This window comes from Micropterus salmoides, unplaced genomic scaffold (assembly GCF_014851395.1).
Source record: "Micropterus salmoides isolate LMB-PRFRI ecotype aquatic unplaced genomic scaffold, ASM1485139v1 Ms_hic_scaffold_18, whole genome shotgun sequence".
Classification (NCBI taxonomy): Eukaryota; Metazoa; Chordata; class Actinopteri; order Centrarchiformes; family Centrarchidae; genus Micropterus; species Micropterus salmoides.
In genome coordinates, this window is record NW_024040928.1 from 22,843,919 (window position 1) to 22,871,754 (window position 27,836).

The window sequence follows — 27,836 nt, forward strand, 5'->3', positions numbered from 1 at the left end:
GTTACTTCTGCACGGCACAGACCCAGAATAATGCACATGTATATATCTGCAACGTTGTTCTTCAATTCCATATTTATATTTCCACATTTATTTATGTTGACTGTATGTTTGTCTATGTGTAGCACCTTATCACCACAGCAAATTCCTCGTATGTGTAAAACACTACTTGGCAATAAAGCTCCTTCTGATTCTGAATCTGATTCAAATATAGATATAGATATATATATATATATATAGAGAGAGAGAAGTAATGCAATTACAGTAATGTATTGCGTTTAGCTGTAAGGCAGTAATATAAGGCATTAATAAAACAAAAACGGTAATATTACTACCCCTTTACAATCTCAGCGTTACAATGCATTTTATCCCGAAATTAATTATCCCAGAAAATTTTGAGCATTTAACACATTTAAGACATTAAGGCAGACATGTTCCCCACCAATTTATGATTGAAATGTCTTCATAAAGGGAAACACAAAATTCAGGTGGCAGGTGACAATTCAAAATATCTATCTCTCTAAATAGGATCTGAAAACAAACTTCAGAGGTGGATGCATAATCGGCAAAACTGATTTGGGTCTGTTGTAGAGAGGAAGGGATGCAAATCTCGGCAGGGAAAAGCAACGTTTCAGTTTGGATCCTGAATAATTAAAGAGGTGTGGACCCGGAACCCAATCTCACTTGAAGTCCGTACACAGCGTGAAAGAGGGGGGATTAGCTCAAATGGTAGAGCGCTCGCTTAGCATGCGAGAGGTAGCGGGATCGATGCCCGCATCCTCCAATGTAGCATTTTTTTCTTTTTCATTGTTTCTTTTCTCGGCCCTCTAACACAACACAACCATGCGTAAAAATTTTAAATATTCTTTAATGAGTTTTATTTTCTAAATAAAGAATTTTTGCGAATTTCTGATTACAATAATATATTTATATTATATTTGCCAGATTATATATTTATGAGTGTGAATTAATTAGACCTCTTTTTCCTGTTTTAAATATTGACCTTTCAAAATAATTAGAAAGTAGATCTATCACATTTTCCAAAAATGCTGTTAAATTATTGTATGTATGTGAGTCTGATAATCTGATAATGTACAAAATTACCTCGGCACAAAAATATTTAATCCAGTATTCTTTGCCCTTTGCTATCACTTTTGTCACTATTGTCTTGCTGTCTCGCTGCATACACATGTTGTTGTTTTTGTGTATTTAACGTGTGTGCTCCTTGCCGAGTATTTCATTTACGCTTGTTTGTTTACGCTTGTCCTGTATATGTTCACTTCCGTATATATCGCTACGTCACAACGTACTGTGCATCACGGGGGATTAGCTCAAATGGTAGAGCGCTCGCTTAGCATGCGAGAGGTAGCGGGATCGATGCCCGCATCCTCCAAGTTATTTCTTCTTCACATCAGAGACGACACACGTTTCATGGGCGCAACGCTGCACTTCTACGGTGAATGTTACCTACATTTGTTTACATACAAAGACCGAAATATTACAAAGAAATTAATGATGTGGCCACCCTTACAATGGATGTTATCATGCTGTTATTGTCATCTTGGATCAGGGGAACTGAAATCTATAACATATTAACAACAAAACCTCTGGAGAATGTCCTCTAATTAATAATGCTGAGCCTCATAATACCAGTAAAGTAGAAATGCTAATCCTGGGCCAGTACACAGCATGTTTTTAACTGTATGTCTTCAGGAAAAACTACATTTTGTGATTTATTTTCATAAAGCAAGATGTGTTTTGACTTGCATTTAAAGTCAAGTCAGTGTGTATAACAAAATATACAATATTAATATTAATATAATAACACTCAAGGTCACTTTACGTTGGTTCAAAAAACATTCAATAAGCATATAATGGACAACAAGCAGCATTTAAATAAGTGCATATTCATGTACTACAAATAAAAGTTTCTTTATTTACATGTCTACATTAATATTGCTTGGTTGGTAGATGGAATGGGTAGTATTTAATAAAACATTATTTTATTTATTTTCTAGCTCATTTCTTTTAGGATTGTCTTTAGGAGAAAAGTATTATTGAACCATGCGATAATGTGACCGTGCAATACTGTAGATTTACAATTAGATATACTTGTTTATTTATTTATTTAGATATACAATTATTCTCCTTACTTATATCATTTATTGTTGGTTTGTTCTCGTACATTTTACACTATGCCCTGCTGCTGCTGTAACACAGTGATTTTTGAATTGAATTGAATAAAAAGAGCATTACAATAATTTAAATTAACATATATGGTTGTATCAAGTGCCCTCATTAATTTACAAACAAAATCAACTGACAATACTAAGGCCCAGAAATATGCACACAAATTGAAGTCTAGTTATTTGTCCATTGATTATAGATATTTATATACATTTTTAAAAAAGTTTATAAAAATAAAGGGGAAAGTGTTGTATTTAATTCCAAATGGCAGCATATGTATTCATAATAACAAAGCTACAGTTCAGATGTTCAAGACAAACATTTATCCGTAAAATGTCAAGACGTCGCAATATACTTTCCACAACTCATTATCAAATCCTGACCATATATTCTGCTATACGCTTTACAGGAATCCTGATTTATTATCATCATTTCAGTAATACGATTCAGATTTTCAACATTGGAGACCAGAAACAAAACATCTTGGCACTGAAAGTAAACACACTAAAATACAGATATTACCTCAGAAGTTAGTATGATGTTGTCACAGGAAACAACTGGCATGCAAAGCACCTCGCTTAAAAGAAAGGTTAAGTAACAGCATCAGCATTTTAGACCTGCAGACTCTGACATTAGATTAGATTTGACACATACATCTGCAGGTCTAAACTGATGCGGCCGTCACATTCCTCAGTTGTTCAGGTCCAGTATTGAACAGGTGAAAGCACTAGCTGTTTTCATCTTTACTCGAGGTCCACTTGCTGACTCTTAACTGTGTTTCAAATTTTGTGTGCTTTGTTAGTTGCTAAAGTCATTTATTTCTAGCAGAAATGCCAAACATTTGATTGTTCCTCCTCTCTGTATTTCATCATTGTAAACTGTGTCACCCTTTACTCCAATCACTATGGTGCTGCAGTTGAATGATAGTGGCTGGAACTGGTTTGTGGTGCTTTACAAAAGAATATAAAGGGCTTGTCAACATAAGTGATTTTAATAGATACACTGGATTGTATTCAATAAAATCTGGCATGCAGAGAAATGACAACATGAAGAAAGTGAGCAGAAGGGTTCGCAGGGTTATTAAACACCCACACACTCATTTTAACAAACATCACGATCTGTCGACATGGAAGTGAAAACCCAATCAAACAGTTCTGCTACTTCAGTGTTCCCCCCCCCTCAAAATGATCATCAGCATTCTTCATGTCCTGTGTTTCTCCCACAGTGTCGTCCATTGATGAGGAGGCTAGCTTGGTTTGGTGGCAAGTGTCTGAACCAATCAGCAAGTGTGGAATAAGACCCAGCGCTGTCCTTCATTGGCTCCCTTTCTGCTCCAAGTGTCCAAAAGCAAAAAAAGGTAGCCATTTGTCTTTTTTTATTTCTCTCTCCAATGTCAGTGCAGAGGTGCAGCAACAAAAAGCAGCAGGGGAACGTCCTGACAGCAGATCTGAAAGGTGGAGGAGGATTCTGTCTGTACTCTGCCTGGTGTTCACCGCTTACATGAAGTCGTCTGAATCGTAGCCGTCCTGCAAACGACAGACAGAGAAGCACAAGTTAATGTGGTGAACATGACCAGAGCTGGCGTCAAATACTTTTCTTTTACCAGGTGAAGTAGAGTCAGGCCACTGTGCCCCTGTATAATCCAATAACTCTTGTAATCAAAGCTCGTCCACGACCTAAAAATATGTTTTCATTGTGGAACATCGGTTTCATCAATCTACCTCATACTGAAAATTATTCTAACCCTGACTCTTACAAAATAAAGCTGTCTGTGCTCACCTCATTAGTCTTCATATTTTCACTCTTCATCAGTGACGTGTAGTTCCTGGAGAGAGAAACAAAAACATTACAAATTAATAAACATGAAGGACTTCATAAAAATAATTTCCAAAAACAATTTGAAATGTGGACTTGTTGATGTAGCAACGACCTGTATTAACTGACAATGGTTTTCTGAAGTGTTCCTGAGCCCATGTGGTGATATCCTTTATACATTGATGTCGGTTTTAAATGCAGTGCCTCCTGAGGGATCGAAGGTCATGGGCATTCAATGTTGGTTTTCAGCCTTGCAGCTTACGTGCAGAGTTCTTAAACTGTTGGGCTATTTGTTCACGCAGTTGTTCACAAAGTGGTGACCCTCACCCCGTCCTTGCTTGTGAATGACTGAGCGTTTCACTGATGCTCCTTTTATACCCAATCATGACACTCACCTGTTTCCAATTAACCTGTTCACCTGTGGAACGTTCCAAACAGGTGTTTTTTGAGCATTCCTCAACTTTCCCAGTCTTTTGTTGCCCCTGTCCCAGCTTTTTTGGAACGTGTTGCAGGCATCAAATTCAAAGTGAGTAAATATTTGCAAAAAACAATAAAGTTCATCAGTTTGAACATTAAATATCTGGTCTTTGTAGTGTATCCAATTGAATATAGGTTTGAAAAGGATTTGCAAATGCACATTTTCTGGTTTTATTTACGTTTTACAAAAACGCCCCAACTTCATTGGAAGTGGGGTTGTATTTGTAAAATCAAAACTTGAAGCTGAAGAGATTAAGACATTTTTGTAATAATTCATCATGTTCTCGTCTTTGTTAGTGATGCTCATGTTTTTTGATTTGCAAAACTGTTTGTGTACACCAGGAAAAAAAAAAAACTTGCTTACTTACAGACTAATAGTTACTTATGGAGGAATATAAATCACTGTAAACTTTCTGCAAGACTGAGATTTTCTATTATTTAGTTCAGTCCCACTTCACTAAAACAATGTCACAGGGTTGTGGACCTACTTGAGTTCCTCCATCTCTTTTTTCCTCTTCTGCTCGTCCTTCTCTTTCTTCTTCAGGTCTTGGAGCTGAGCTTTCTTCTCATTCCTCTCCTCTCGGTCTCTCGACTCTTTCTCCGCCGCCAGGTCAGGGAGCCGTTCTTCTTTAGTTTTCTCCAGACGGTTTATGATCTCGTTGATCTTCCTCTCCACCGACACGATCTTTACCTGTGAAAACACAGAGCAAGCATGACACACCTTAACTGATGATCTGCCAGCGATGAGACTCATGATGAAGCTCATTGCTGCTGTTCATTTATATACAAGTCTAAAAAAACAACTTGAGAAATAATCCATCAGAGTGAACATGAAGCCTTCATCAGGTTTAATCAAACTCTGTTTTATACACGTTATACCCATTATCCACTGCTGACCTCTTTCTGTCGATGGAAGCCGATCTGTCCTACGTCCATGTCTCCGGTTTTCTTCAGGTTTGACCACGGTGTGTAAACCACATTGATGTTGTTCATCTTGCAGCCTGACAGCACACAACATAGTTTGCTTTAATACACACCGAACAACAGGTACGGCAAGTGTCACTCACAAAAACCAGCAGAAAAGAGCAGGATGCACTTCGATCAGCTGTTTCAACCACACCAAGATCACAGAGAGCTCATTCTGAAACCCTGTGCTCATGACTGATACCTGATCCCAATCAGAGAAATCATACAAATGATATGACATCATCAGGAAGCAGATCGTTACCTTGGATGCTGTTGTTTTTCACCAGCTGTGCACAGTCTATCAGCACCTCCGGGGGGATATCAGCTATTGTGTGACCCTAGAAAAGACACGCACAGAGCAAACTAAGTGCTTGGTTGGTCATTGAACAGTATCACCTTCCCCCACACACTTTTCCGACGTCAGTATTGGGGGGCAGCGTCTGACAATTAGGCAACTTACTGAAACCAACGATGTGAAAATCCCGTCTTTCTGTATGCAGTGATGGGCTATGCAGGGTTCTCTTTCAAGCTCTTTATCATTCTCTACAAACTACTTCTGTCACTTTGTGCGTGTACAAACAAGTGCAACACTCTGAATGACTTTGAGGACAAACTGCAAGAAATGTGGTGCATAATCCCCATTTGTATTTGTAAATACAAAATCCTGAATCAATGTGATCTTTGCTGAAAGCAACAGCACACCCTGAAGGCGGTTCTGTGAAATGTCTTCTGTGTTCAAGGGCTAAACCATAAACACAAATTAGATCATCAGTGTTGTCTCATTTTTGCTGTTTTGCCCTAGGCTAGGCTAGGCTACATGTAAACTTAGCAAAAATAAAGGAAACTTAAATCTGTAGTAAATAAAGCAAAAAAAATAAATGTGTTCAATATAGCCAATCTCAATTCTGTACTATCAGATAATGAGGACTAAAGCCATGATCGTGTACTTAAATGTCAGTGTTTCAGGTACACGGTGGTACTCCTCACCTTTGGCAGTCTCAGATAAACGTGAGCCGAAGACAGTTTGTCCACATGAAACCTGGACGTGAAAAAGAAAACACAGTTGTTTAGTTCAAACAACAAAACATCATCAACTCTTGTAAGACAAGTTTATTTGTATAACACATTTCAATAACAACGCTTTACATAAAAGCAACATATGGCAACATAAAAACACACATTTCACAGTTTTCTGTTTTTTTTGCTATTGTAATTCAGATTGATATTCCTACTAATAGTGCTGACAGATTATATTATTTTATCTATTAAACAGTAGCAAAACAAGTCTCACCAGATGTCTTCAGGCCATCCATACTTAATTAGATCCTCATCTGCGAAAACAATCCCAACAAGTTAAGATGTAGCATCATTTATGACAGATATCAATACAAACGAGAGAGACAGCAGAAGTCGAATAGTTTACAAAACGCAGTAACTTAAGTGTGTGAAAATGGGCGTTTGTCTGTGATCTACAGATAACAAACTTACTTTCGTATTTGTCTTTTCCCATGTAGATTGTGTAGTGGGGGTTCACCACTGATAGATAAACCACAAACATGTATAGTTACACGAGGAAATAGTAATATATAAACTGGCAGAAAACACATAAAAGCACAAAGAACTTTCTTATGAGCTAACCAGGCTAACAGGTACGAGCTAACGCTGCCGTTAGCCGTGCTGTGGCTTCACTCACCGGCACTTGTGAAGTAAAACACCATTTTACGGGAATTAAAACTCGCCACTCAAAGATGAAGAAGTTTGAAAGCAAACCCACTGATTATGAAGACAATGAATAACCAGCTGTTTGCCCGCTGATCGCTGCTGCTGCTGTCACTTCTCGCATGTATAAGTTGACCCGGGAAGTTGTTAGCTAGCTCCATCAAGCTACAGACAGTTAGCATGAGCCAGACCGGAACTACTCACATCTGGTTTACAAAATAAAAGCTTTTACGTTCCATGCATTTGCCACCATAATTTGTTTTTACCTTTTATTTAACCAGAAGAAGCCCATTGAAATATTATCTCTTTTTCAAGGGTGACGACAACATAAAGGCTCACTGGCAAAGTGCCGTTTACTGAACAAGGATGCTTTATTTTGAAGGCAAGGGCCAGAAGTCCCTCCATGCTTTTACTTTATTAACTCGATTAAGAAAATACAGTTTCCGGTTCCGGTCCCATCTGGTTGTGCAATTTTTTTTAGAGACTAGCGCGCGCTGTTCAAAACACATAGAAGAAACGCGGGCAGAAGAAGCAGGAGATCCGCCTGCAACTCAAACCTTAAACCAACATTTTATTGATTTGTGCAGCTCGACAGAAGCTTGTCCGGTAAGTTTCATTATACGTGTATGAAACGTTTCTCTCACAAATGTCTTATTTATTTACGTTGACGTTACGTTAGGAAGCGTCCGCCCGTCAGACAGAACTGCATTATGTTTAAGGCAGATTTATTTATTAGCTGAAAAAAACGCGGACAAACAGGAAAAACGTTCGTCTTAGATCAAGAAACTGTTGATCGATAACAAAACGCCAGCTAGTTTGTATTGAGTCAGTTTTGTGTGAATCATCCCGCCAATTATCCATTGATCTCGACTTTAGCTGTTAAATTAAATAAGCGCTTCGTTAGCTTACATGTAAATTAACGCTAAGCTAACATTAGCTAACGTCGAGATAATTTTACATTTGTGCATGGACACGATGAAATTCGGCGTCGTGTTAGTAAATTGAGAAGGCTGATCAGTATCCAGTATCAGTAGCGCTACTTAACAGTATATAATACAAACTTAAGTCTTTTAAGACTAAATTACTTACCTATTTTCTTGTGTTCAGTACAGTAAACTGTGAAATTACAATTATGTTTGTGGATAAATGTAATTGAAGTTTAAAAATGAGAGTAAGTAACATTTTAAAGCTGAAATGCTGATATTTTATGTTAACCTGTTAACCTTGAAGACCTGCTAATGTTATTGTGTGTGTGTGTGTGTGTGTGTGTGGAGGTAAGGGTTTGTGAAAATGATGCCAACCACTACCAGAAAGAGAAAGCTCTCCTCTCTGGACTCTGACAGGTGAGTTGTGAACACACTGGGTTTAATCATTGAGAGTTTACTCTCAAAATGTACTTCTGTTTGTGGTTGGGATGTAACAAACAGCGCTAGGTATTGAACCACAATCCTGACAAACGTTTCTATAGAAGAGATGATAGAAAACTCAATAACTGTAAGCTAGTATTGAAAAATTGGTCAGATTTTGTCATTTTATTTACTTATTCTTTGACCAGATTGGGCCAGATTTAAGTCAAAAGTTAGCCAAATTTAGACTCTCTTTTTTTATTATTATTTTTTAATGTAAGGCAAGGCAAACTCCTGCAGCACTTGGTTCTCCCTGTGACTGATCCTCTTATTTAACTTTGACTCCAGTCACCCGGCTAAGAAGGGGGTGAGCGAGGCGATGTCCCCCGTGAAGAGGAGATCGCCCAGGAAGAAGCCAGTCAATCTTCTGGACAAGGAGAACTGTGCCTCACCACAGAAATCCCCATGCAGACCAACAGGTAGGGTGGGCTAGTGAAAAGTATGCTTTGGATCAGTCAGTGTTTAAAAATATGTTTTTAGGTTTGAAGTGGAGGGTTCTTCCCTTGGAAGATGCATTGAGTTAGGACATGCTGCAAATTACTTATCTTCCTCCTTTTTTCCACACATACTTTCTCTCAAGTCTTTGTTTGCGTATCCATGTTTTGCTTCTAGACTCTCCAGCCAAATCACCCCGTAAATCTACGTTCAAACCATCCATGGTTACAAGCTCCTTCTACGGGAAGAAGAAGCCCATCTATCTGACTCCATTAGAGAGGAAGGCAATAAAGGAGTCTATGCCATCTCCTCCTCCTACTCTTCCTCCCCCCCCTCCCCAGGAGAAAAAGAAGAAGAATGTTAAAGGAAGCAGCAAGCCGCGAAAGGTGGCTGCAGGATTTGGTAACGCGGGGAAGATGGGTGTCAAGGCGATCAAGCTGCCTAAACTTAACAGCAGGTTTGTTTCCAAATAAGTTATAGTCCATCTACAGCTGTTTTGTTGGTGCCGCTGCAGCTTTCTGAAACCCCGTTCTATGTCTAGACATCATGTGTTTTTCATCATAAGTGCAGTTTTAGTTATAATTTACCTTTTTGTTTCTGCAATCTTTACATTATTTAATTCAACAGTTTCACTGCTAAACCGGCCTCCGCTACAACCGCTGCTCCCTCCGCCAGCACCAAGCCAGCAGAGTCCAAGAAAGCCATCACCATCACTTTCAGCAGCCTGAAGCCTAAACCGAAGATCTTTGTTGGAGCTGCTTTCTTCAGTACAGGGAAGAAACCTACATCCATGTACAAGAAATCTGCTCCAAAATCCTCAACCAGGCCAGCTTCAGGTCCAGTGAAAAGCAAAGCCGTCCTGCTGCAGACGAAGAGTGAGAAGCAGCAGCAGCTACCACCCGCCCCGGTGATGAACCAGCAGCAGAAACATCCCCAAGAGGTGAGGTGGAGCTGTTATGTTTGTTTATACTCTGCAGGTCAGAGATTAAGTTGTCACCAATATGTTTAACATTTTATACCATCTCTTAATATTGTTTACTTGTTAACTTTGAATTGTGCCCCAGCCAGAGCGTGACGTTAAGCAGTGCTGTTCACACACTTTTTTCAAATTATCAAGTGAACTTGCAGGCAAAGCTGGATTGCCCACTGAAATTCCCAAAGTCCTTCCCTTTTTAGTGCTGAGGTTTTGAGTGTTTCAAAGGACTTGCAGCTTGCAGAAAAGAAAATGTCTTAGTATATATGATGTTGGAACCGTGCAGTACCGCAGGGAATAGATATCTATCTTCCACAAGCAGCCTGTTCGTTAAGCCGTTAGTGGAGTCATGTTCGGTCAGATTTTAGTTTGGTTGGTAATCTCAGATTCATGTCCTGTGAGACTTGTATCAGCATTTATTCAAGCTTTCTTTAACTTGTCCAATCTGTCCATTGCTGCTCTGACGGTCAGTTTTTCTGACTGCTGAGCTCCTGAAAAAGGTCCCAGCCAGAAAGCTTATTGTGTTGTTATGACAACCGGCAGTCATGAGCTGTCATGTCATTAGCTGCGGCATAACTGCCTATTAAACAGTTTTGAAGACGCAGAGTTTAATATTTATTGTGTTTTTCTTCTGCTTTGATACATTTGAAAAGGTAATGTAAAATGTTATTTAATGTAAATGTGGGACCAGTATTTTATTTTATTAGCATTTCCCAACAAGTAGAACTGTTTTAATTTTTGTCTTGGCCATTTTAAGGAGTTAAAAAATAGTGAGTAAATCTTTGCTTTGTGAAAACATCATTGACCTCGAAAGGGGGATGTTTTAAATTTCAGCATTTATTTGCTTTTCTTAATATTATAGTGACTGATGACAACTCGTGCCACATCTGATTATATTAATGGTTGACTTGAGTCGTGCACAAGTTAAAGTCACGCCCCAGAGCACTTACAGTGGTAATCTTCATCTTTTTTTCCAGGAGCAAATATTGTCTTGTTAACATAACATAGTATTTTGTCCTGGTTGTTTCCTGCAGACTGACGTCCAGCCGGTCGAGACAGAAGTGAACAAGTCGGGCGCCAAACAGAGAGCAAAGTTTGATCCGACCGACTGGATGGACTCTGTTAATGAACAGCCTGAAACGCCAAAGCCATTAAGGTGCTTTATTGTATTACCTTTATTTCTTCTTAATTCTAAATGAGAAGAAATTTTTCATTCTACATTTGAAGAGAACAAACATGGCCAACTTACCATATTTATTTTGCCACGTTTAAAAGTTTTGTTGTCCTGTGTACGGTTCTATGTTCTTGGCTGAAATGTTGTATACCAAAGTCAGTGACCGTCATCTTCTTCCTGCAGCTCTCCTAAAATGTTGAAAGAGAAATACGGGATTACCAAGGAGCTGACGATTGTGTTGACAAGGACCCCGACACCAAGTCCTGCTTCCACAGCAGTATCACTTAGTACTCTGGTACAGCAGAAGTATAATGTTCATAGATATCGCTGTGGCGGTTTTCTTTTTTTTTCTGATCCTTCATACGTTCAAAACTTTATTATCTCACTTCGGTGTACGATAGCCCAACTTCAGCTGCAGCTTTTAATCATTACTAGACAATTGTGGCTGAATAAGGGTAGTTGATCTCAAATTATTCAGAGAACCATAATTTCTGCTTATGGTGCTCATAATATTCAACTTTCCTTCCTGCAGGATGTTTCTCTGACCGATGACGGCTCTGAGCCCCTCTTTGACCTGAGTGATATAAGTCCCACCAGTGCTGCTGCCAGCTCGCCCAAAGGTACAGACACCAGTAATCCAGTTCAACAATGCAACTGTAGCTGAGACACTGACTAGCACACATCAAATCCATCAGATTTCAGCAGCTTTTAGTCCACTCTCTTCATTTTAAAAGTTGTTTAAAAAAGTCCTCGTGTTCCATGAAGGCTTTATTATTTTTTATATTTCTTTACTTTCTCCACAGAATCTGCAGCAGTGTATCCCATCTTTGGCTCTGCTTCCAAGAGGTAAGACGGTCTGTTTAATTATCAACAGTTAACATGGCACAGGGAGGAAAGTTGGCTCTGTATTTTCCAGCATATACAGAGGATAAGCTTTGAGATTCCTGCAAAAGCAGAGAGTGGATGACAGGAAGATGAGAAGCAAAAGGATGAGCAATGAAAAGTTCAACATTTAGAAACAACGATAGCACTGGTGTGAAAATGCAGCTAAATCATCTCTCCCGTTGTCTTTCCTTTTTATGTAATCTGGGATAAGTTATGGCAAAAATAAACAAATTAAAACTTACTTCAGCCACTTTGAATGCCATGTCAAAGTCTCTTTCATTAACCTGGTCAACTCTACAGTATGTTTTGTTGTTTGCTGTCCTTTACAGGTTGAGAAAAGCTCTGCAGCCACCAGCGTCCTGCAGCACCCCCTCCGGACAGTTAACGTCACTCCAGACTTCTACCTCGACCAAAGAGCGACCTGCTCGCTGGAGGAAAGAGAAGCAGGATGACGACCAGCTCATCATCGTAAGTTAATATTTATATTCTGATGTGCAGAGTGCTAGATGTTGGCGGATACTCGAGGCTAGCATGTATCACATTTTGAAGGCTTCTGCAGATATTTTTTATTCATTCTGAGTTTTCCTGATTCAGAATGAGGCAGAGTTGGGATCATCCTGATCACGTGCATGTGTACCGTGCCTTCTGCTGTCTCAAGCAATGTATTGTAAGACTTCTAATAGACGATTAAAGAAAATCACAATTATCACCGTGCTGCATATTTTATTTAAAAAAAACAAAACGAAGGCGCCCTATTCAACATTAAATTAAATACAACATAAAACAGCAGGTTGTTTTAATTTATAGTTCAGGGTTCTTGCAGTGTAGCTGGCTGATTTCCTGGATATTAAAAGTTTATCTGCAATCATCTGTTGTAGTTCTGGTTGTTGTTACTGAAAGATGTCACGTGATGCGGTTAAGCTCTGTTTGAGACTGAGAACTTCAAATACTGATGTACTGAATATCTTGTATTCTGCTGGCAAATATTATTTACACAAATGTAGACCTCCTGTTTCAGTCCCACATGTAGAGGCGCATAGAGCAGCGTTCACAAACGTTTTTAAATTCCTGCAGGTGATATAAAACTATATTAAAAGCGGTGAGGAAAACAGTGTAGTTGTAGTTTAGATTGAAGCTGATCTGTTTTTTGTGCCAATGCTCAATATCTTGCTATAATTCTAACGCCAACTACAGTGTGTGCAAAAAGTAGGCTGGAAGATTGGAAATTCTAAGTAAGTCACACCAGGTTTTGTTATTTGTTGGTGAACGTTTGTCAGTTTCCCTTCTTTTACTGGACCTTTGTCTTCCTGTGTGTGTTCTCCTCTAGGACGCAGGCCAGAAGCAGTTTGGAGCGACGACCTGCAGCTCATGTGGGATGGTGTACAGCGCAGACAATCCAGAGGACAATTTTCAACACACCCAGTTCCACCAGCGCTTCCTCGACGCCATCAAATTTGTGGTAAAACCTCCTTCCTTCAGTCTCCCTGAACTCTCTAGAATGGAGACTCCAACATAAAAATAAGTGCACAGATAGTGAAGTTATGAAACCACATCATGTGCGAGTAGTTATTTGCGACACAGAGAACCATCATTGCAAGTAGACAAACAAAACAGTTGTTCAAGATGGGTTGAGCAGGCTGATGAAAGAAAATACAAAATGGATTTAGTTGGTGTTTCTCACAGAAAAGCTACCTTTTGTTAAGAGTAAATAGACCGGTACTAATCCTGATCAGCATCCTGATTCCTATGATGGTAATTTACTTTAGCCACTGAAATGATTTACTGACTCTTTTTATGAAGTATTTTGCTGAGATCTTCCGCCAAGGCTGCTGGCAAAAGTTTGTTTCACGGGGAGGTGAGTTTGCTCAGAGTTTTTGGCTTGTATCTGCAGCTTCTTCTCTCTGTTGTGTTTCCAGGGCTGGAAGAAGGAGCGAGTGGTGTCCGAGTTCTGGGATGGAAAAATTCTCCTAGTCATGCCAGATGATCCCAAATATGCCGTCAAAAAGGTGTGGGTTTGCACTTTAGCTTCTCGGTGCATGTGTTTTATATAGTGATCGCAAATTAAGCTTTTGTGAAGCACCGAACCACTTGAGCCAATTGTTTCGAAAATGGTTTCTTTACTCGAAGCTTCAGTTACAGTGACCTCTCCTGGCAAAGTTCAAGGCTGCAGGCGAATTAGACAGGCTAGCTGGTGGACAGGAGGCTTTTAATTACACACACGCACGCCCCTCGATGAGCAGTGCTGGAGAAACTACTTTACTTTTGTAGAAAAGACCATTAGTTATAAAGCATCTTTGCTTTATCACCCTTGAATTTACTTTGAAAATTCTTTGATGCGAATGTGTTAGATTGGGTGCACAAACTCAAAGCTTTCGAGACGATCGAGGCAGTGCCAGTGAATCACGTGACTGGACCGTGAACCAGTTGGTGATTCATTCAGTAAGTGAAGTAGTTGCTGCTTCGGACGTCATATGTCGCAGGTTTTTTTGCCATCAGTAGTTTTATAAAATATGTCGCCACTTTAGTCTGTAAAAATCTGTTCAGCTTGCCTGAAATTTGAAGTCAGTCAAACATATCACTGTTTGTAAAGTTGTGTTTCATATTTGATGTGTTGTGAGAGACACCAGCCCGTTGTTGCTTGTTACAGGTGCCCAAACTTGGACTTAAATCTTTCTTCCTCACAATGTGTTTGTGTGATTGGTTTCAGGCTGAGGATGTGCGGCGTCTAGCGGACAATGAGTTGGGTTTCCAGCAGATGACTCTGAGCAGACCCTCACAGGCCAAGACCTACCTCTTCATCAACACAGAGCGCATGGTGGTGGGATGTCTCGTCGCTGAACCTATACGTCAGGTAGGGATGGGGATGTACATGTTGCATTTTTTCTTGGCAGCATTTTATAGTGGATTCACCTCACTTTGCCTGCAGTAAAGATCACCTTAATTAACATCAGAAGAAGTTAATATATTTACTATGAAATATATTACGCTTCAGAGAAAACAGAGGTACAAATTCTTACAGCTAAGGCCTATTTAAAGAGTGAAGCAACTAAGACCATCTAGTATCTAAATGAATGGCGACAGGAAACACATGTCTGATTCAGTTTAGCAGATCACACCGATTGATCATATTGTTCGCTTTGCAGTAAATCAGAGCAAAATGCTGAAGGAAATAAGAGTTTTTACTAGTGGAGTTGATCCAAATGGTTTAAGGGGCAAATATACTGGGGGTCTGCACGAGTGACAGCACTTACCAACTCTGCTAACGAGTTTTTTGGACCTTGATAAGCAGTATGAATAACTGTTGCAAATAAAGTACAAAAGCTGTGAACTGTTTATAAAGTAGTTTCTTTCTGTTGAAAGCAAACATTAAAATAAAATTAATGTGAATACTTTGTGTTTACTTGGAGCTAAAACAACCCTATTACCTCATGAACTGTCATGAGTTACTTGGGCTTGTAGGTATTGTTTACGTCGACACTCTGCAGGAAACTGTGCTTGTTTATGCTGATGGGATCATTACTTGTTTTGTTTTTTCCATCCCTGCAGGCTTACAGAGTCCTTGAGCAGCCGGATCAACACAAAGACATGACGAAGGACAACTTCATGGAGCGGCACAGAGCCTGGTGCTGCTCAACTGTCCCAGAACAAGCTCTGTGTGGGATCAGTCGGATCTGGGTCTTCAGTCTGGCCAGACGACAGGGCATCGCAACCCGCATGCTCGACACCGTCAGGTACAATGTCGCACTTATGTCGACAAAATCTTATTCTCTTCTTACCGATATTCACATTGTTGAGATCTTGGAAGAAAGCAATTAAACTGATGACTACAAATGTTTTAACCGATATAACTGAAAGACCCCTATAAATATCCTTATTTACACCATTTCATATACAGTTTGTATATGACTAATAGCCAGTGGCACCAAACTGGCGCTCTCGACCGGAGATGGATGTTGACCTGTTGTAAATTTGCTCAACCAAAGTAGTCCTAACCCTTGAAACTTTTTCTGTTTTTAAAAGTAACACTTTGAATAAAGCATACATTTTAGTTTCATGTTCACTTGCCCAAATAAAAACTTCTTCACCTTCAATTACTAGACTGTCAGGACATCAAAAAGTGTTGGAGCCAGTGTTATTCTTCTTTCTCCCCTCAATAATGACGTTTCCATGTTTGTTTTTGTTCAGGAGCACCTTCATGTACGGCAGTCATCTAACAAAGGAAGAAATCGCCTTCTCTGACCCGACACCTGATGGCAAACTGTTCGCAACAAAGTACAGCAACACGCCAACCTTCCTAGTTTACAACTTCATTGCATGAACTTGGGGAAAAAATGTAACGGAAGTATCACAGATCACCAGATCCTCGTATGCAAAGCCATAACTGTTCAAGGTTTGTATGTTGACTAGGCCAGACTTTAGTTTATATTGAGGAGTGTTTAAGTTTCAGTTGTATAATTATATTTCATTCTTTGTCCAGGATTAAGGTCTAAAGGTTTTAAAGGTTCATGATACACCTGTTGTCACTCAGTATTTATATTCAGTACTGCCTAATTAACAGTTGAATGTTGTGTGTGTATATTAGCAGTGTTCTATTCAGATGTTTATATTGGGTTTGAAACTACAGTGACTGAAAGTATTTCACAAATCTTAATATACCCACTTTGCTTGCTTTGATTCATCTTGAATTGGAGGACTTGTTTATAATTTTTACTTTTGCAAAGACAACTGGTAGCGTCTTGATATGTTCATTTAAATGTTCCTATTTTTTTTCCTTCATGCTACCAGCTCTTTTATTCTTTTTTTTTTTTTTAAAGTGGATGCCATCATTGTTTGGGGCACTCTACTTTGTAAATTAAACATATTGCATTTGTTTTATGATCCTAATCATGTTTCTTAAATGTTTCAAAGACTGTATGTTTACCGTTAACTTAAAATAGAAGTACATCATTATGTTGTTGCTTTAAGATGAGGGGCTGTGCAACTTGAACTGCAAACAAAACTGAAAGCTTTTAAATAGTTTGACATTTTGGTAGATGCTCTTACTCCCCTTCTTGCCAAGAGTACGATGAAAATATTGACACCACTCATGTCTGTATGGTGAAGATGGAGTTAGCAGCTGGTTAGCGTAGCATAAAGACTAGCCTGGCTCTGTCCAAAGGTAACAAAAGTAGTCGAGCACAAAACAAGTATTAACGTAGTATTACAAGTAAAACAGTGTTAACATTGTGGTTTTACAGGGGGTTGCATGCAGGACTATTTCTTGGACAGTGAGGTTGCTAGAAGTTGGGATTTGTTACTTTCTGACAGAGCTAGGCTAGCTGTTTCTAGGCTATTCCTTTAACTACAACTTACATAGGATAATGTCTTATTAGAGAATGGCCTTTTGTATACTACAAAACCTAACCTTACTAGATGGTTGCAGGTCTCAACAGCACAGTATATGGAATAACGACTGTTTGTTTCTCTTGCTTAAAAAGAAACTAAATCAATCTTTAAGCTTTTAAAATGACTTCTACCCATCCTAAGCTTATTGCAAATTACTGTAATAGCATTTCTATTTTAGCATCTGGTTTCTTTATTCTTGAATTTTGTTTTTATGTCAGGAGATGATCTGGGGTACTACATGCTAATAGATTTACAAATAACACTTCTACAGTTCTTAATGTTCCCAATTTTATTTAGAAAACATTTCAGACTTAAATCTACCACTAAACCTACAGTTATCATAACCACTGAAACATCAGCAGAAATAGATCAAATAAAAACAGGATAGCTCGAGTGACCAAGAAACAAAGTTTATACAAGTGCAGAAACAAACACACTCACGAAAAATCAAGAGGTAAAGAATGTAAAAACATTTAGACAATAAAAGTTGACATACATGGGAAGGAAAAAGAAAATACCACAAAGACAACATCCAAATAAATGACAGATAAAGATGTACAGTATAGGGATTATAGTGAGCGTTTGGAGCTCACTCATTCTATTCAACTGATATTTTCTGCGTCTAGGCAAACTATGTCCTCAACATGGTTTTCCTGAAGCGTATATAGTTTATATATTAATGCGTACAAAAGATCCTCCCAGATAAACTAGTAAATAGGATGAACTAGCAGGAATTCAGGTTGTGTTCATATGGTCTGCAATCTCTAAAATAAAGTATAGTCTGAATCCTAAATATTCCTAACTTGCACCTCTAAGATGAAAATGCAGAATTGGTTGTGTAAATCAGTCAATCAATCACTATCACCTCACTGGGCGTTTTATCCAGCGGGGCGTTGCTCTCTAAAGCCTGGACGATCTGGGAGGCTGAGGGTCTCTTCCTGGGGTCTTCCTCTGTGCAGAGGTAGAAAAGCTCCACCATCCGCTGGTACGAGCTGCCCAGAGCCTCAGCATCTAACGCCGGCCTCGTCCCCAACTTCTCGTAGTAGGCGTCCTCATCAAAACTCTCCTCCATCGAGTCCTCTGAAATACAAACACACTAAGTAAAACTCGTCTGAATGTAGCTGCTTGTAATGTCAGAAAATCTGCAACAGGAAGTTATGCTTATTCTATTTTTGAACAGCAGGACTCAAAGGCCGTGGTTCCTGAACATTTAAGCTTGTGAACTCAAAGAAAGCGTGACACATTATCACAGGTTATGACGCTGAGTGCAAACAGGATTTGTACTCAGTTTAAGCAAAGAGGTAATTCTTCTTTCTCTGATTGTTTCATTTGAAGGACTTTTACAGACTGGAAGAAGTGAAAGTATCCTGTATTTTACATGAAAACAGGTAAATAGTGACGAGGACGTCTTGCGGCCGTTCATATGGCATCCAGTGCATTTTAAATATCTGATGGTGATGTTTGTAAAATAGTAAAGGATCAGTCCTAAGTACCTACGTATTTTATTCCTACGGCTATCAGCGACTCTCTGAAGGAACAGAAGGATGTAAACTGAAGATAAATTAACTGTCTGGAAACTTACTTCTTGCATCTCTACATTTGCAGGGACATGAACATCAAGAATTACAACAGGCAAACATCATAAAACTAATATAGACTTCTATGAAATATAATGCCATTTTTGTCAGGGAAAAGGAGGTGCTATATCACACAGCAAAAGCCACTTATTCAGTGGGTGTGGTCATTGTTTAGGCCATCATCTAATTACATTCATCATGGGATGATGTGTATCAGGTTTTAGATGGGTTATCACCCCTGCTGTACAATCCTCTGGGGGAGACTATGTAGTAATTTGTTGTTTACTACTTTACTAAATTGTTAATGTAGTAATTTTACTTTATTTAAACACTTTTTTTAGAATTACAAAATGGCTAACTTTGGCAACCCCAGGAGGTACAGTAGTTCCTTGTCGCGTCGGAGCTTTTAATTTTAAAAGTCAGTTCACAATGGTTCATTTTAGGTTGAATGTTCTCGAAGCTGGACATATAGCTGAAGATGCTGCTGCATATTTTGACATTTACCACACCTATACTGCATGTTACATATCAGGTATTTTGACTAAATGTCCACCGGATCCGGCTGTGTTGTATTTCCATGTTCCACTTGTTGTTTATATTGGAGCAGCTCATCTGAGGCATGATTCCCACGTGAATGTCCAGTATAAATGCCTGTATTGCCAAGCGACTTAAAATGAATATTTAATGATGCACTTGTCTTCACACACAGACAGCAAAACTAATTTAGGTTTGTAATTAGTGAGAGAGCTCCGTACTGTGCTTTAATGTGTGTTTAAAAATGAGTGGTCATAGAGAAAGTTATTAGTGAAAAAAGTTTTTCAAATTCAAAGTCACATTAATACACTGCTCAAAAAAATTAAGGGAACACTAAAATAACACATCCTAGATCTGAATGAATGAGATAATCTCATTAAATACTCCTTTCTTTACATAGTTGAATGTGCTGACAACAAAATCACACAAATTATCAATGAAAATCAAATTTATCAACCCATGGAGTTCTGGATTTGGAGTCACACTCAAAATCAAAGTGGAAAACCTACACTACAGGCCAATCCAACTTTGATGTAATGTCCTAAAAACAAGTCAAAATGAGGCTCAGTAGTGTGTGTGGCTCCACATGCCTGTATGACCTCCCTACAACGCCTGGGCTCCTGATGAGGTGGCGGATGGTCTCCTGAGGGATCTCCTCCCAGACCTGGACTAAAGCATCCGCCAACTCCTGGACAGTCTGTGGTGCAACGTGGCGTTGGTGGATGGAGCGAGACATGATGTCCCAGATGTGCTAAATTGGATTCAGGTCTGGGGAACGGGCTGGCCAGTCCATAGCATCACTGCCTTCCTCTTGCAGGAACTGCTGACACACTCCAGCCACATGAGGTCTAGCATTGTCTTGCATTAGGAGGAACTCAGGGCCAACCGCACCAGCATATGGTCTCACAAGGCGTCTGAGGATCTCATCTCGGTACCTAATGGCAGCCAGGCTACCTCTGGCAAGCACATGGAGGGCTTTGCGGCCCCCTAAAGAAATGCCACCCCACACCATTACTGACACACCGCCAAACCGGTCATGCTGGAGGATGTTGCAGGCAGCAGAACGTTCTCCACGGCGTCTCCAGACTCTGTCACGTCTGTCACATGTGCTCAGTGTGAACCTGCTTTCATCTGTGAAGAGCACAGGGCGCCAGTGGCGAATTTGTCAATCTTGGTGTTCTCTGGCAAATGCCAAACGTCCTGCACGGTGTTGGGCTGTAAGCACAACCCCCACCTGTGGACGTCGGGCCCTCATACCACCCTCATGGAGTCTGTTTCTGACCGTTTGAGCAGACACATGCACATTTGTGGCCTGCTGGAGGTCATTTTGCAGGGCTCTGGCAGTGCTCCTCCTGCTCCTCCTTGCACAAAGGCGGAGGTAGCAGTCCTGCTGCTGGGTTGTTGCTCCTACGGCCTCCTCCACGTCTCCTGATGTACTGGCCTGTCTCCTGGCAGCGCCTCCATGCTCTGGACACTACGCTGACAGACACAGCAAACCTTCTAGCCACAGCTCGCATTGATGTGCCATCCTGGATGAGCTGCACTACCTGAGCCACGTGTGTGGGTTGTAGACTCCGTCTCATGCTACCACTAGAGTGAAAGCACCGCCAGCATTCAAAAGTGACCAAAACATCAGCCAGGAAGCATAGGAACTGAGAAGTGGTCTGTGGTCACCACCTGCAGAACCACTCCTTTATTGGGGGTGCCTATAATTTCCACCTGTTGTCCATTTCATTTGCACAACAGCATGTGAAATTGATTGTCAATCAGTGTTGCTTCCTAAGTGGAAAGTTTGATTTCACAGGAGTGTGATTGACTTGGAGTTGCATTGTGTTGTTTAAGTGTTCCCTTTATTTTTTTGAGATGTACAACGCAATTCAACTGGATCCTGAGTACATGAATGTGTAATTCAGATTAAATACTACAGAATATTACAAGAACTTCTGCAGTCAGTAAAAGTGAAATTTAGGGCTTCCTGAGGCCACAGAGCATCTCACCTTCATCCTCCTCATCGTTGTGATCCTCCAGCATCTCCAGATGAGGCATGGTCAGCGTCATCATCTCCCACAGAGTCAGACCGAAGGCGAAGACATCAGCTTTGTCTGTGATCTCTCCTCCCTCATCCAGAGCTTCCTTCGGTTTCCACGGCTCTGTGCCGATGTACTCCGCCTTTGGATCTGACACTGAGGACGGAGAGAGAAAGAAGAAAAACATTTTTATTAAAACCCATATTGATGGATGACAATTTAATTACAAAAAACAGTCAATTTGTCTGTTTTGCCCCTAGAACACAATGCTCATTTATTTTGGGCCTTTTTAACAATTGGAACAACAAAGCAAGAACCAGAAGTTTGCAATTAGTTTAAATTAAACCCAAAATGGAAGTTGAGATCTCCACTGGCTGATGACATGTATGCACAAGAAGAGTTAAAGCATGAGAGACTAAAGAAGTTATGTTTCTGCCTGGGCACAGAAACAAAGCTAATCAACTGTTGTAAACAGCTGTTTCCACCCCAATGTTTTCTGCCAATTCTGTGCTTTAATCCATGATTAGTCCCACTTGTACACCCACACACACACACACACAGCCTTGTGGCACTAACTTCATGGGAACCCGTCATTGACATAATGCATTCCCTACCCTACATCACAACCACATGCCTGCACTAATTCTAACCTGAACCCTAAAACCAAGTCTTGACCCACAAAAAGCCCATTTAACTTGTGGTGTCCAGCATTTTGGTCCCCACAAAGCTGTCAGACCCCGCAAGTATAGTGGAAACACGATTTTTGGACCCCATGAATATAGTAAAACTAACGCGCGTGACACACATGTTTGTTCTTCTATGCCTGTGGGGACATCTCATTCTCATAATGCTTTCCCAAGCCCCTTACCCTTAGCTTAACCATCAACTACATGTCTAACAATAACCCTAAGCTTAACCTAATTGTAACCTGAACCCTAAAACCAAGTCTTAACCCTCAAAAATCAGCCTCTACCCACGGGGACCCGCGGTGACATGAGTACCCATTGGTTAGTATGCATTCAGGTTAAAGTTCCCACCGGGTTACAAGAAAAACACACACATCAACAGTCTGAACTTGTTAGGGTTGGGCTACAAAATTTTCATCAGACAACGTCTAGATTGAAACATCAGGGTGACATTGGGGGTGAGGGCACGCGCACGATCAGTCTTATGTGCACGTGTCCACTCGCACAGACTTCAACCGGTTAAAGGCGGGGCAAGCCGGTTTGTTTACTGTCTGTCAGTCATTGGCCCAATGATACATTTATTGTAGAATTAAATTTCCACACTGGTTGTTTAAGGGAAATCCTGAACCTGAACTAGGCCTAATGTGTAATGTTAATCAGATCGATTTTAAGTATATGTCTTCATATTAGTAAGTACAGGTGATCAAAAAGCTGATGCTTTTTAATGGCACAAAATTGTTAAATTTTAAAAAGGAAAGTCTGGTGATATTGTATATTTTTCTTATTGTCAACAATCCTATAAAAAAAGACCAAAACCACCAATGAATTGAAACAATTAACATGCCTGTGTATCCAAAGCCTGATAGATTTACAGTAACTTTTTCCTGTGTGCACATTAACAAGCCACAATGTTGATTCATTACCATGGACCAGGGAAATACTGTGAAATAATCTGCTGTGAAATAATCCACAGCTGAAAATAGTCCCCAACACTCAGAACACAAATGCACTCTGTATGCACGGTTTGAGTACTGCGGGCAGCATTAGCTCAGTCTTTTGGGACTTGGTTTGAGAACCAGTGGATAGCCTGATCAAGTCCAGCATGGACCACGGACCAAAGTGCCCCTGAGAAAGGCCCCGAACCCCTAACTGCTCACCGCCACCCTGCCACCCTTTTCAAGAAGAATTTCCTCTCTGGGATCAATTAAGTATTAGTAACGTTTGATAAAAACTATAGTGCCCGACTGTTTCAAGTTATTACTGGGTATTTGAAGATGTCTTCAGTGGGAAGCAATGGATTTGGGGCTGAGTCCCACAGACAGGGTGGGGGAAACTGAAAAGCAGTGAGAGACGGACAAATGCATTGTTGGTTTTGTTCTTTTCATGAGATTTGTTGGCAAAAAACAAATCAATAAACAACAATATCGGCCTTATCTTTAACATAAATAGTGGTACGAATGCATCTGAGTCAACCCTGAACATTTGTCCAGCTAAATATGATATATCTAGTAACTGTAAACCTCGTTGGCGGATTGTCTCGGGTCTGACTTTCAAACTAAATCTCTAATTTTTATTGTATTTTCTATTATTTTAAAACTCAAAACTAATTTCTCTACCTGGACTTAGAATTTCATCAGTCATCTGACAACAATGTCAATATGACTGTGTGACCTGGGAATTAAAATGTAGATACTGGGCAGGCAAAAAATCTGTTTCAAAAACTGCAGGATTTCTCTAATTTCTCTGTTCACATACAGCAGCTGGGGTTTTCTAAAACTGAACAACTATTTTCACACTTTCTCAAATTGAAATTCTTTTGAGGAGACAGGAAAAGCCCCCCCCCCCACCTATCACACACAGTACAGTGCTGTATTTTTATACAAAAGCTAGAGTGGTTGATTTCCCATCATAAATGCCATGAACTCAATAACTACCTCTCATGTTCTCGTCCAGCTGCAGAGAAACACCAACATCACAGATCTTGACGGTCTCAAAGTCGCCCTTGATGACAACATTACATGACTTCATGTCGCCGTGCAACAGCTTCTTCTCATTGTGAAGATACTGTAGAGACAAACAAACAAACGATTTCCGATACATATGGCTTAACAATGTCCTTCTGCGTTTATTGTTCATTTCTAAAATTTAATTAAAAGATGGCTGACGCTGAGAGGGAAGAAATTTGATTTGGGAAAGCATGAACCACAGACTGTGTGAGTGGGTTTGTCATGGTTTCCCATGGATACTTTATTAAATCATATTATGAACAGGAATATGTTCTTCTAGTCTTGTAACTCATGAAAATAACAGCAAGACATAAAATAACACAAAAATATAATTTTTGCATATTTAATTCATATATAAATTTGAAGTCAGTGCTGAAACTAGTGAGTTTCTTAGCTTCATACTTTTCAGGTAAGACTTTAGTCAAAAAATAAGTTGTCAGAATAACAGAAGATGATAAAACAAGCAGGACAAGGTGATTTTTACTGATGTGTACAACGGTCATGTGAAAAAGCTAAATCGTTGCCAACCAATAACTGATGGGTTCCAAGATTACCCATTGTTCTTCTGCTTTTGTTCTCTCCATGCACTTACCTGCATGCAATCTAGGGCTGTCGCGGTGAATAATTTCCTCTGTGGTGATTTATTGTGTGGTCTGTTTATAGAGATTAATCCAGGTGTAACAGTAACTAATCCTGATATGACATCAGGTACAAGAGAAACCATGATTTACCTGAAGGCCACGCGCAACATGCAGTGCTACTTTTTCTATGTTGGCAGCAGGGAAGGCTTTCAGGCCATCCTCCCTCCTCTTCTCTATCAGGTCATTCAGAGACTGCTCTCCTCCGTACTCCATGGCCAGACACTTTGATCCATCTTTGGCCGTGGTGAAGGCACGAAACCCTTGATGTTGGGAAAAGGACACAGATTTACAAACCTAGATTCTAAAACAATATTACATTTATACTATGAATTATGACAGAATGTAAAATTTGATTTATTCTATACACCTGTCAATACAGTACTGAGGTAATTTACAGCGGCTCCGACCAGGAGTCTGACTCCGGGGACGACGAAGACATGGTGGGTTTAGGAGAGTCATCCAGTGGGAGAATAGCAAGTTTGTAGCGAAGTCATTTGTAAGTATAAATCATCCATCTTGTTGACAAGTCTACCAGTATTTTTTCTTGTGAAGTTGGAAATGATTTATTCCTGTGCTTTGACCAACGAGACTTGTGTGATGTTATACTGTGATGAAATAAATTAACAAAATGGTCAGTCTTCTTGCTGGTTGTTCAGACACATTCATTATCATTATTGCCTTTTCTGTTAATTTAACAGGCGGCTCACCTTGTGCGTACGCTTGTTTTAAAGGCTCATTACGGTTTTGTATTTCTCTGTAATATAGCACAGTGTTAACACTGTAAATTATAACATCCTTTCTTAGCCCTGGAACTCAACCATTTCTGATATTTAAATAATTTCATTAATATCTAATGTCTTGAAATGTCTTGAACTAATGACTACTAGTCAACTATTAAAATCTTTAGTCGGGGGCAGCTCTACTTAAAAGTATTCCTGTGGTTTACATTGGTGACTCAAAGAAACATAAAATTATTATTAAGTAATATCTTCTGAAGAACATAACATTGTGTCTGTTACACGCTGTAAATATCTCCATCAGTGAATGTACCGTAAGCCTGCTGTCATGTCTTACCAACAATGTTTGGATGATTGATTCCCTTCAGGACCTTTGCCTCCTCATTCAGGCGCTTCTGGTATACGGCCACCTGTTTCGTTGCACACTTAGTGTTGATCTTCTTGACAGCCCAGGGAGACGCATTCAACTTCCCCATTCTAGGATTAATATTTAACAACAAGGGTGATTTTAAAAAAATATTATTTATACACAGACATGAAAACTTTCCCATGCAGTAGCTTGTAAAACATATTTTCTATACAAATAATAAGTCATTTATACTTAAGATGGATTATGGTAAACTTAAAAGCTATTTTAACTCTAATTATTTTTTATTTAATGCAATAAACTCTATGCAAATATTTTTGCATTATTTATTATTTTAATATCATGATGACTTAATGTTTAGCTTCTCCTCTGTCATCTAGTATGCATCCACAATACACCAAGAAACTTAATTTTCAATAAAATGTGCATTTACTTTCTTTTTAAATTAAGAGCTTTTTAGGTGAACTACCTATACCATAAACCCTGTTTGATATTTTAAGATACAGTCAGTCTGTTATGTTCCCTATGAACAAAGCAGTCAACTGGCAGAAAAACAGCACAGATTAACACAGCACAGATGTTAGATTCAGGGTAGGGAGGGAAGAGAGAGGAGAAATGAGAAGATATAATGTCTATGATGTGTAAACCAATTTATCAAACAATTAATTTGTTAATCAGAGGACACCACAAACCTGTTCATGAGGTAAACGTTGACTCCAGTCCCACATCCCAACTTCTTCATGAAAGGTGAAGCTGGGATGGTGACTGGGGTCCCTCCATTGCTTCCAATACTCTTCACACGGACGGTTTTAGGGGTCTTGAACGCGCCCTCATCATTGCTTGTGGCAGGGGAGGCCATTCTGTCAAAGGAAAACACACATTATGTTACTGCTAATAACCCAAACACATAACATTTAATTATTCTGAGCAGAACTTAATTTACTGATTAGCACTATCGACCTACCTACACATTAGATAAATTAAGTCAATACATAGTTAAATTAAGACAGCATGACTCAATTTCTAAGTTTTATAGACGCATGTTTGATATATGTAATACAAGCCGAATTAAAATCTGAAGTCTGTCATGTTCCACTTACTATGAATAAAGTTATTTTATCTATTGTCTATGTAACACTACAATAAAACGCCAATTTTTGTAATGGAGGCTGGCATAAGGCTTTCAATCATGGCGTTGGTAAAAAGCCTCAAACTTTTACATTAAACAGTGAAGTGGTGCCATTGTTTATCACCTGCAAAGTAAGAGGAATTAAAATTAAAGACGACATCGACTGTTTGTCAACAACATATCATCATTTAATGAACATTTCACCAATGGCGGAAACATAGTAACGTTAGAGACCAAACTTAACATCAAAACAGCTCAAATTAACGTAGACCGCAAAGTTAGCTTCTTTGACATTAGCTAAACCATCAAATTATTGATATTAATATGACAACAGTCCGATTAAAGTTAACTTTATTGTGTTTTGAGTAAGACATCTCGATACTTTAGTAAATAAGTGCAACTTTACCTGCGTTTTCTTTCACTGTTGTTACTAAATTGCTGCAGTTAAAACGCGCCGAACATTCAAACCGCTGCTTGCGCTCGTGTCTCACCAGGCTGTACGGATGCCGCAGAGGAACAAACTGAACGCCTGTAGTTTGCGATATGACAACAAGCGTATAAACACAGTTTTATTGGTTTTAATATTGTTTAAGGGGGCATACATGACATAGTGTGAATATAAAGAGGGCACGACGTTACACTAAAACGGTTTCAACACAATTTGTTTGTTGGTTGTTGGTAATGTTACAGTTGTAATGCGGCTTTTTAACCAA

The 27,836-nt window shown here is 39.5% G+C and overlaps 3 protein-coding genes and 2 non-coding genes across 7 annotated transcripts; 3 read left to right on the forward strand and 2 right to left on the reverse strand.

Annotated features, from left to right (window-relative positions):
* The first annotated feature begins 708 nt into the window (after positions 1-708).
* Positions 709-781, forward strand: trnaa-agc. Its single transcript has one exon. It is a non-coding gene; the product is annotated as a tRNA-Ala (tRNA).
* Positions 782-1,317: 536 nt separating this feature from the next.
* trnaa-agc lies at positions 1,318-1,390 on the forward strand. The gene has a single exon. It is a non-coding gene; the product is annotated as a tRNA-Ala (tRNA).
* Positions 1,391-2,441: 1,051 nt separating this feature from the next.
* On the reverse strand, positions 2,442-7,337 carry ccdc25 (coiled-coil domain containing 25). Of its 2 annotated transcripts, none has more exons than XM_038727195.1 (9): positions 7,217-7,337; positions 6,931-6,978; positions 6,734-6,773; positions 6,430-6,481; positions 5,705-5,780; positions 5,374-5,477; positions 4,965-5,167; positions 3,964-4,009; positions 2,442-3,710 (listed from the first exon to the last, which is right to left on the reverse strand). In XM_038727195.1, the coding sequence occupies exons 1-9, from the start codon at positions 7,320-7,322 to the stop codon at positions 3,681-3,683; spliced, it is 705 nt and encodes a 234-aa protein (XP_038583123.1). In that variant the 5' UTR covers positions 7,323-7,337; the 3' UTR covers positions 2,442-3,680. The 2 variants fall into 2 exon arrangements, with proteins under 2 accessions (XP_038583123.1, XP_038583124.1); XM_038727196.1 differs by having other exon boundaries at positions 7,136-7,311.
* Positions 7,338-7,635: 298 nt separating this feature from the next.
* Positions 7,636-16,918, forward strand: esco2 (establishment of sister chromatid cohesion N-acetyltransferase 2). Of its 2 annotated transcripts, none has more exons than XM_038727015.1 (15): positions 7,636-7,767; positions 8,436-8,504; positions 8,856-8,986; positions 9,180-9,459; positions 9,630-9,942; positions 11,010-11,131; positions 11,333-11,444; positions 11,682-11,769; positions 11,953-11,995; positions 12,364-12,502; positions 13,362-13,493; positions 13,951-14,040; positions 14,742-14,885; positions 15,581-15,765; positions 16,220-16,918. In XM_038727015.1, exons 2-15 carry the CDS (start codon positions 8,452-8,454, stop codon positions 16,350-16,352), a joined length of 1,965 nt encoding a protein of 654 aa, XP_038582943.1. In that variant the 5' UTR covers positions 7,636-7,767; positions 8,436-8,451; the 3' UTR covers positions 16,353-16,918. The 2 variants fall into 2 exon arrangements, with proteins under 2 accessions (XP_038582943.1, XP_038582945.1); XM_038727017.1 differs by lacking the exon at positions 7,636-7,767 and adding an exon at positions 8,053-8,332.
* Positions 16,919-17,808: 890 nt separating this feature from the next.
* On the reverse strand, positions 17,809-27,633 carry pbk (PDZ binding kinase). Its single transcript, XM_038727018.1, has 7 exons — positions 27,530-27,633; positions 26,687-26,854; positions 25,965-26,104; positions 24,981-25,150; positions 24,178-24,307; positions 21,528-21,713; positions 17,809-18,499 (listed from the first exon to the last, which is right to left on the reverse strand). The coding sequence occupies exons 2-7, from the start codon at positions 26,851-26,853 to the stop codon at positions 18,267-18,269; spliced, it is 1,026 nt and encodes a 341-aa protein (XP_038582946.1). The 5' UTR covers position 26,854; positions 27,530-27,633; the 3' UTR covers positions 17,809-18,266.
* Positions 27,634-27,836: the final 203 nt, after the last annotated feature.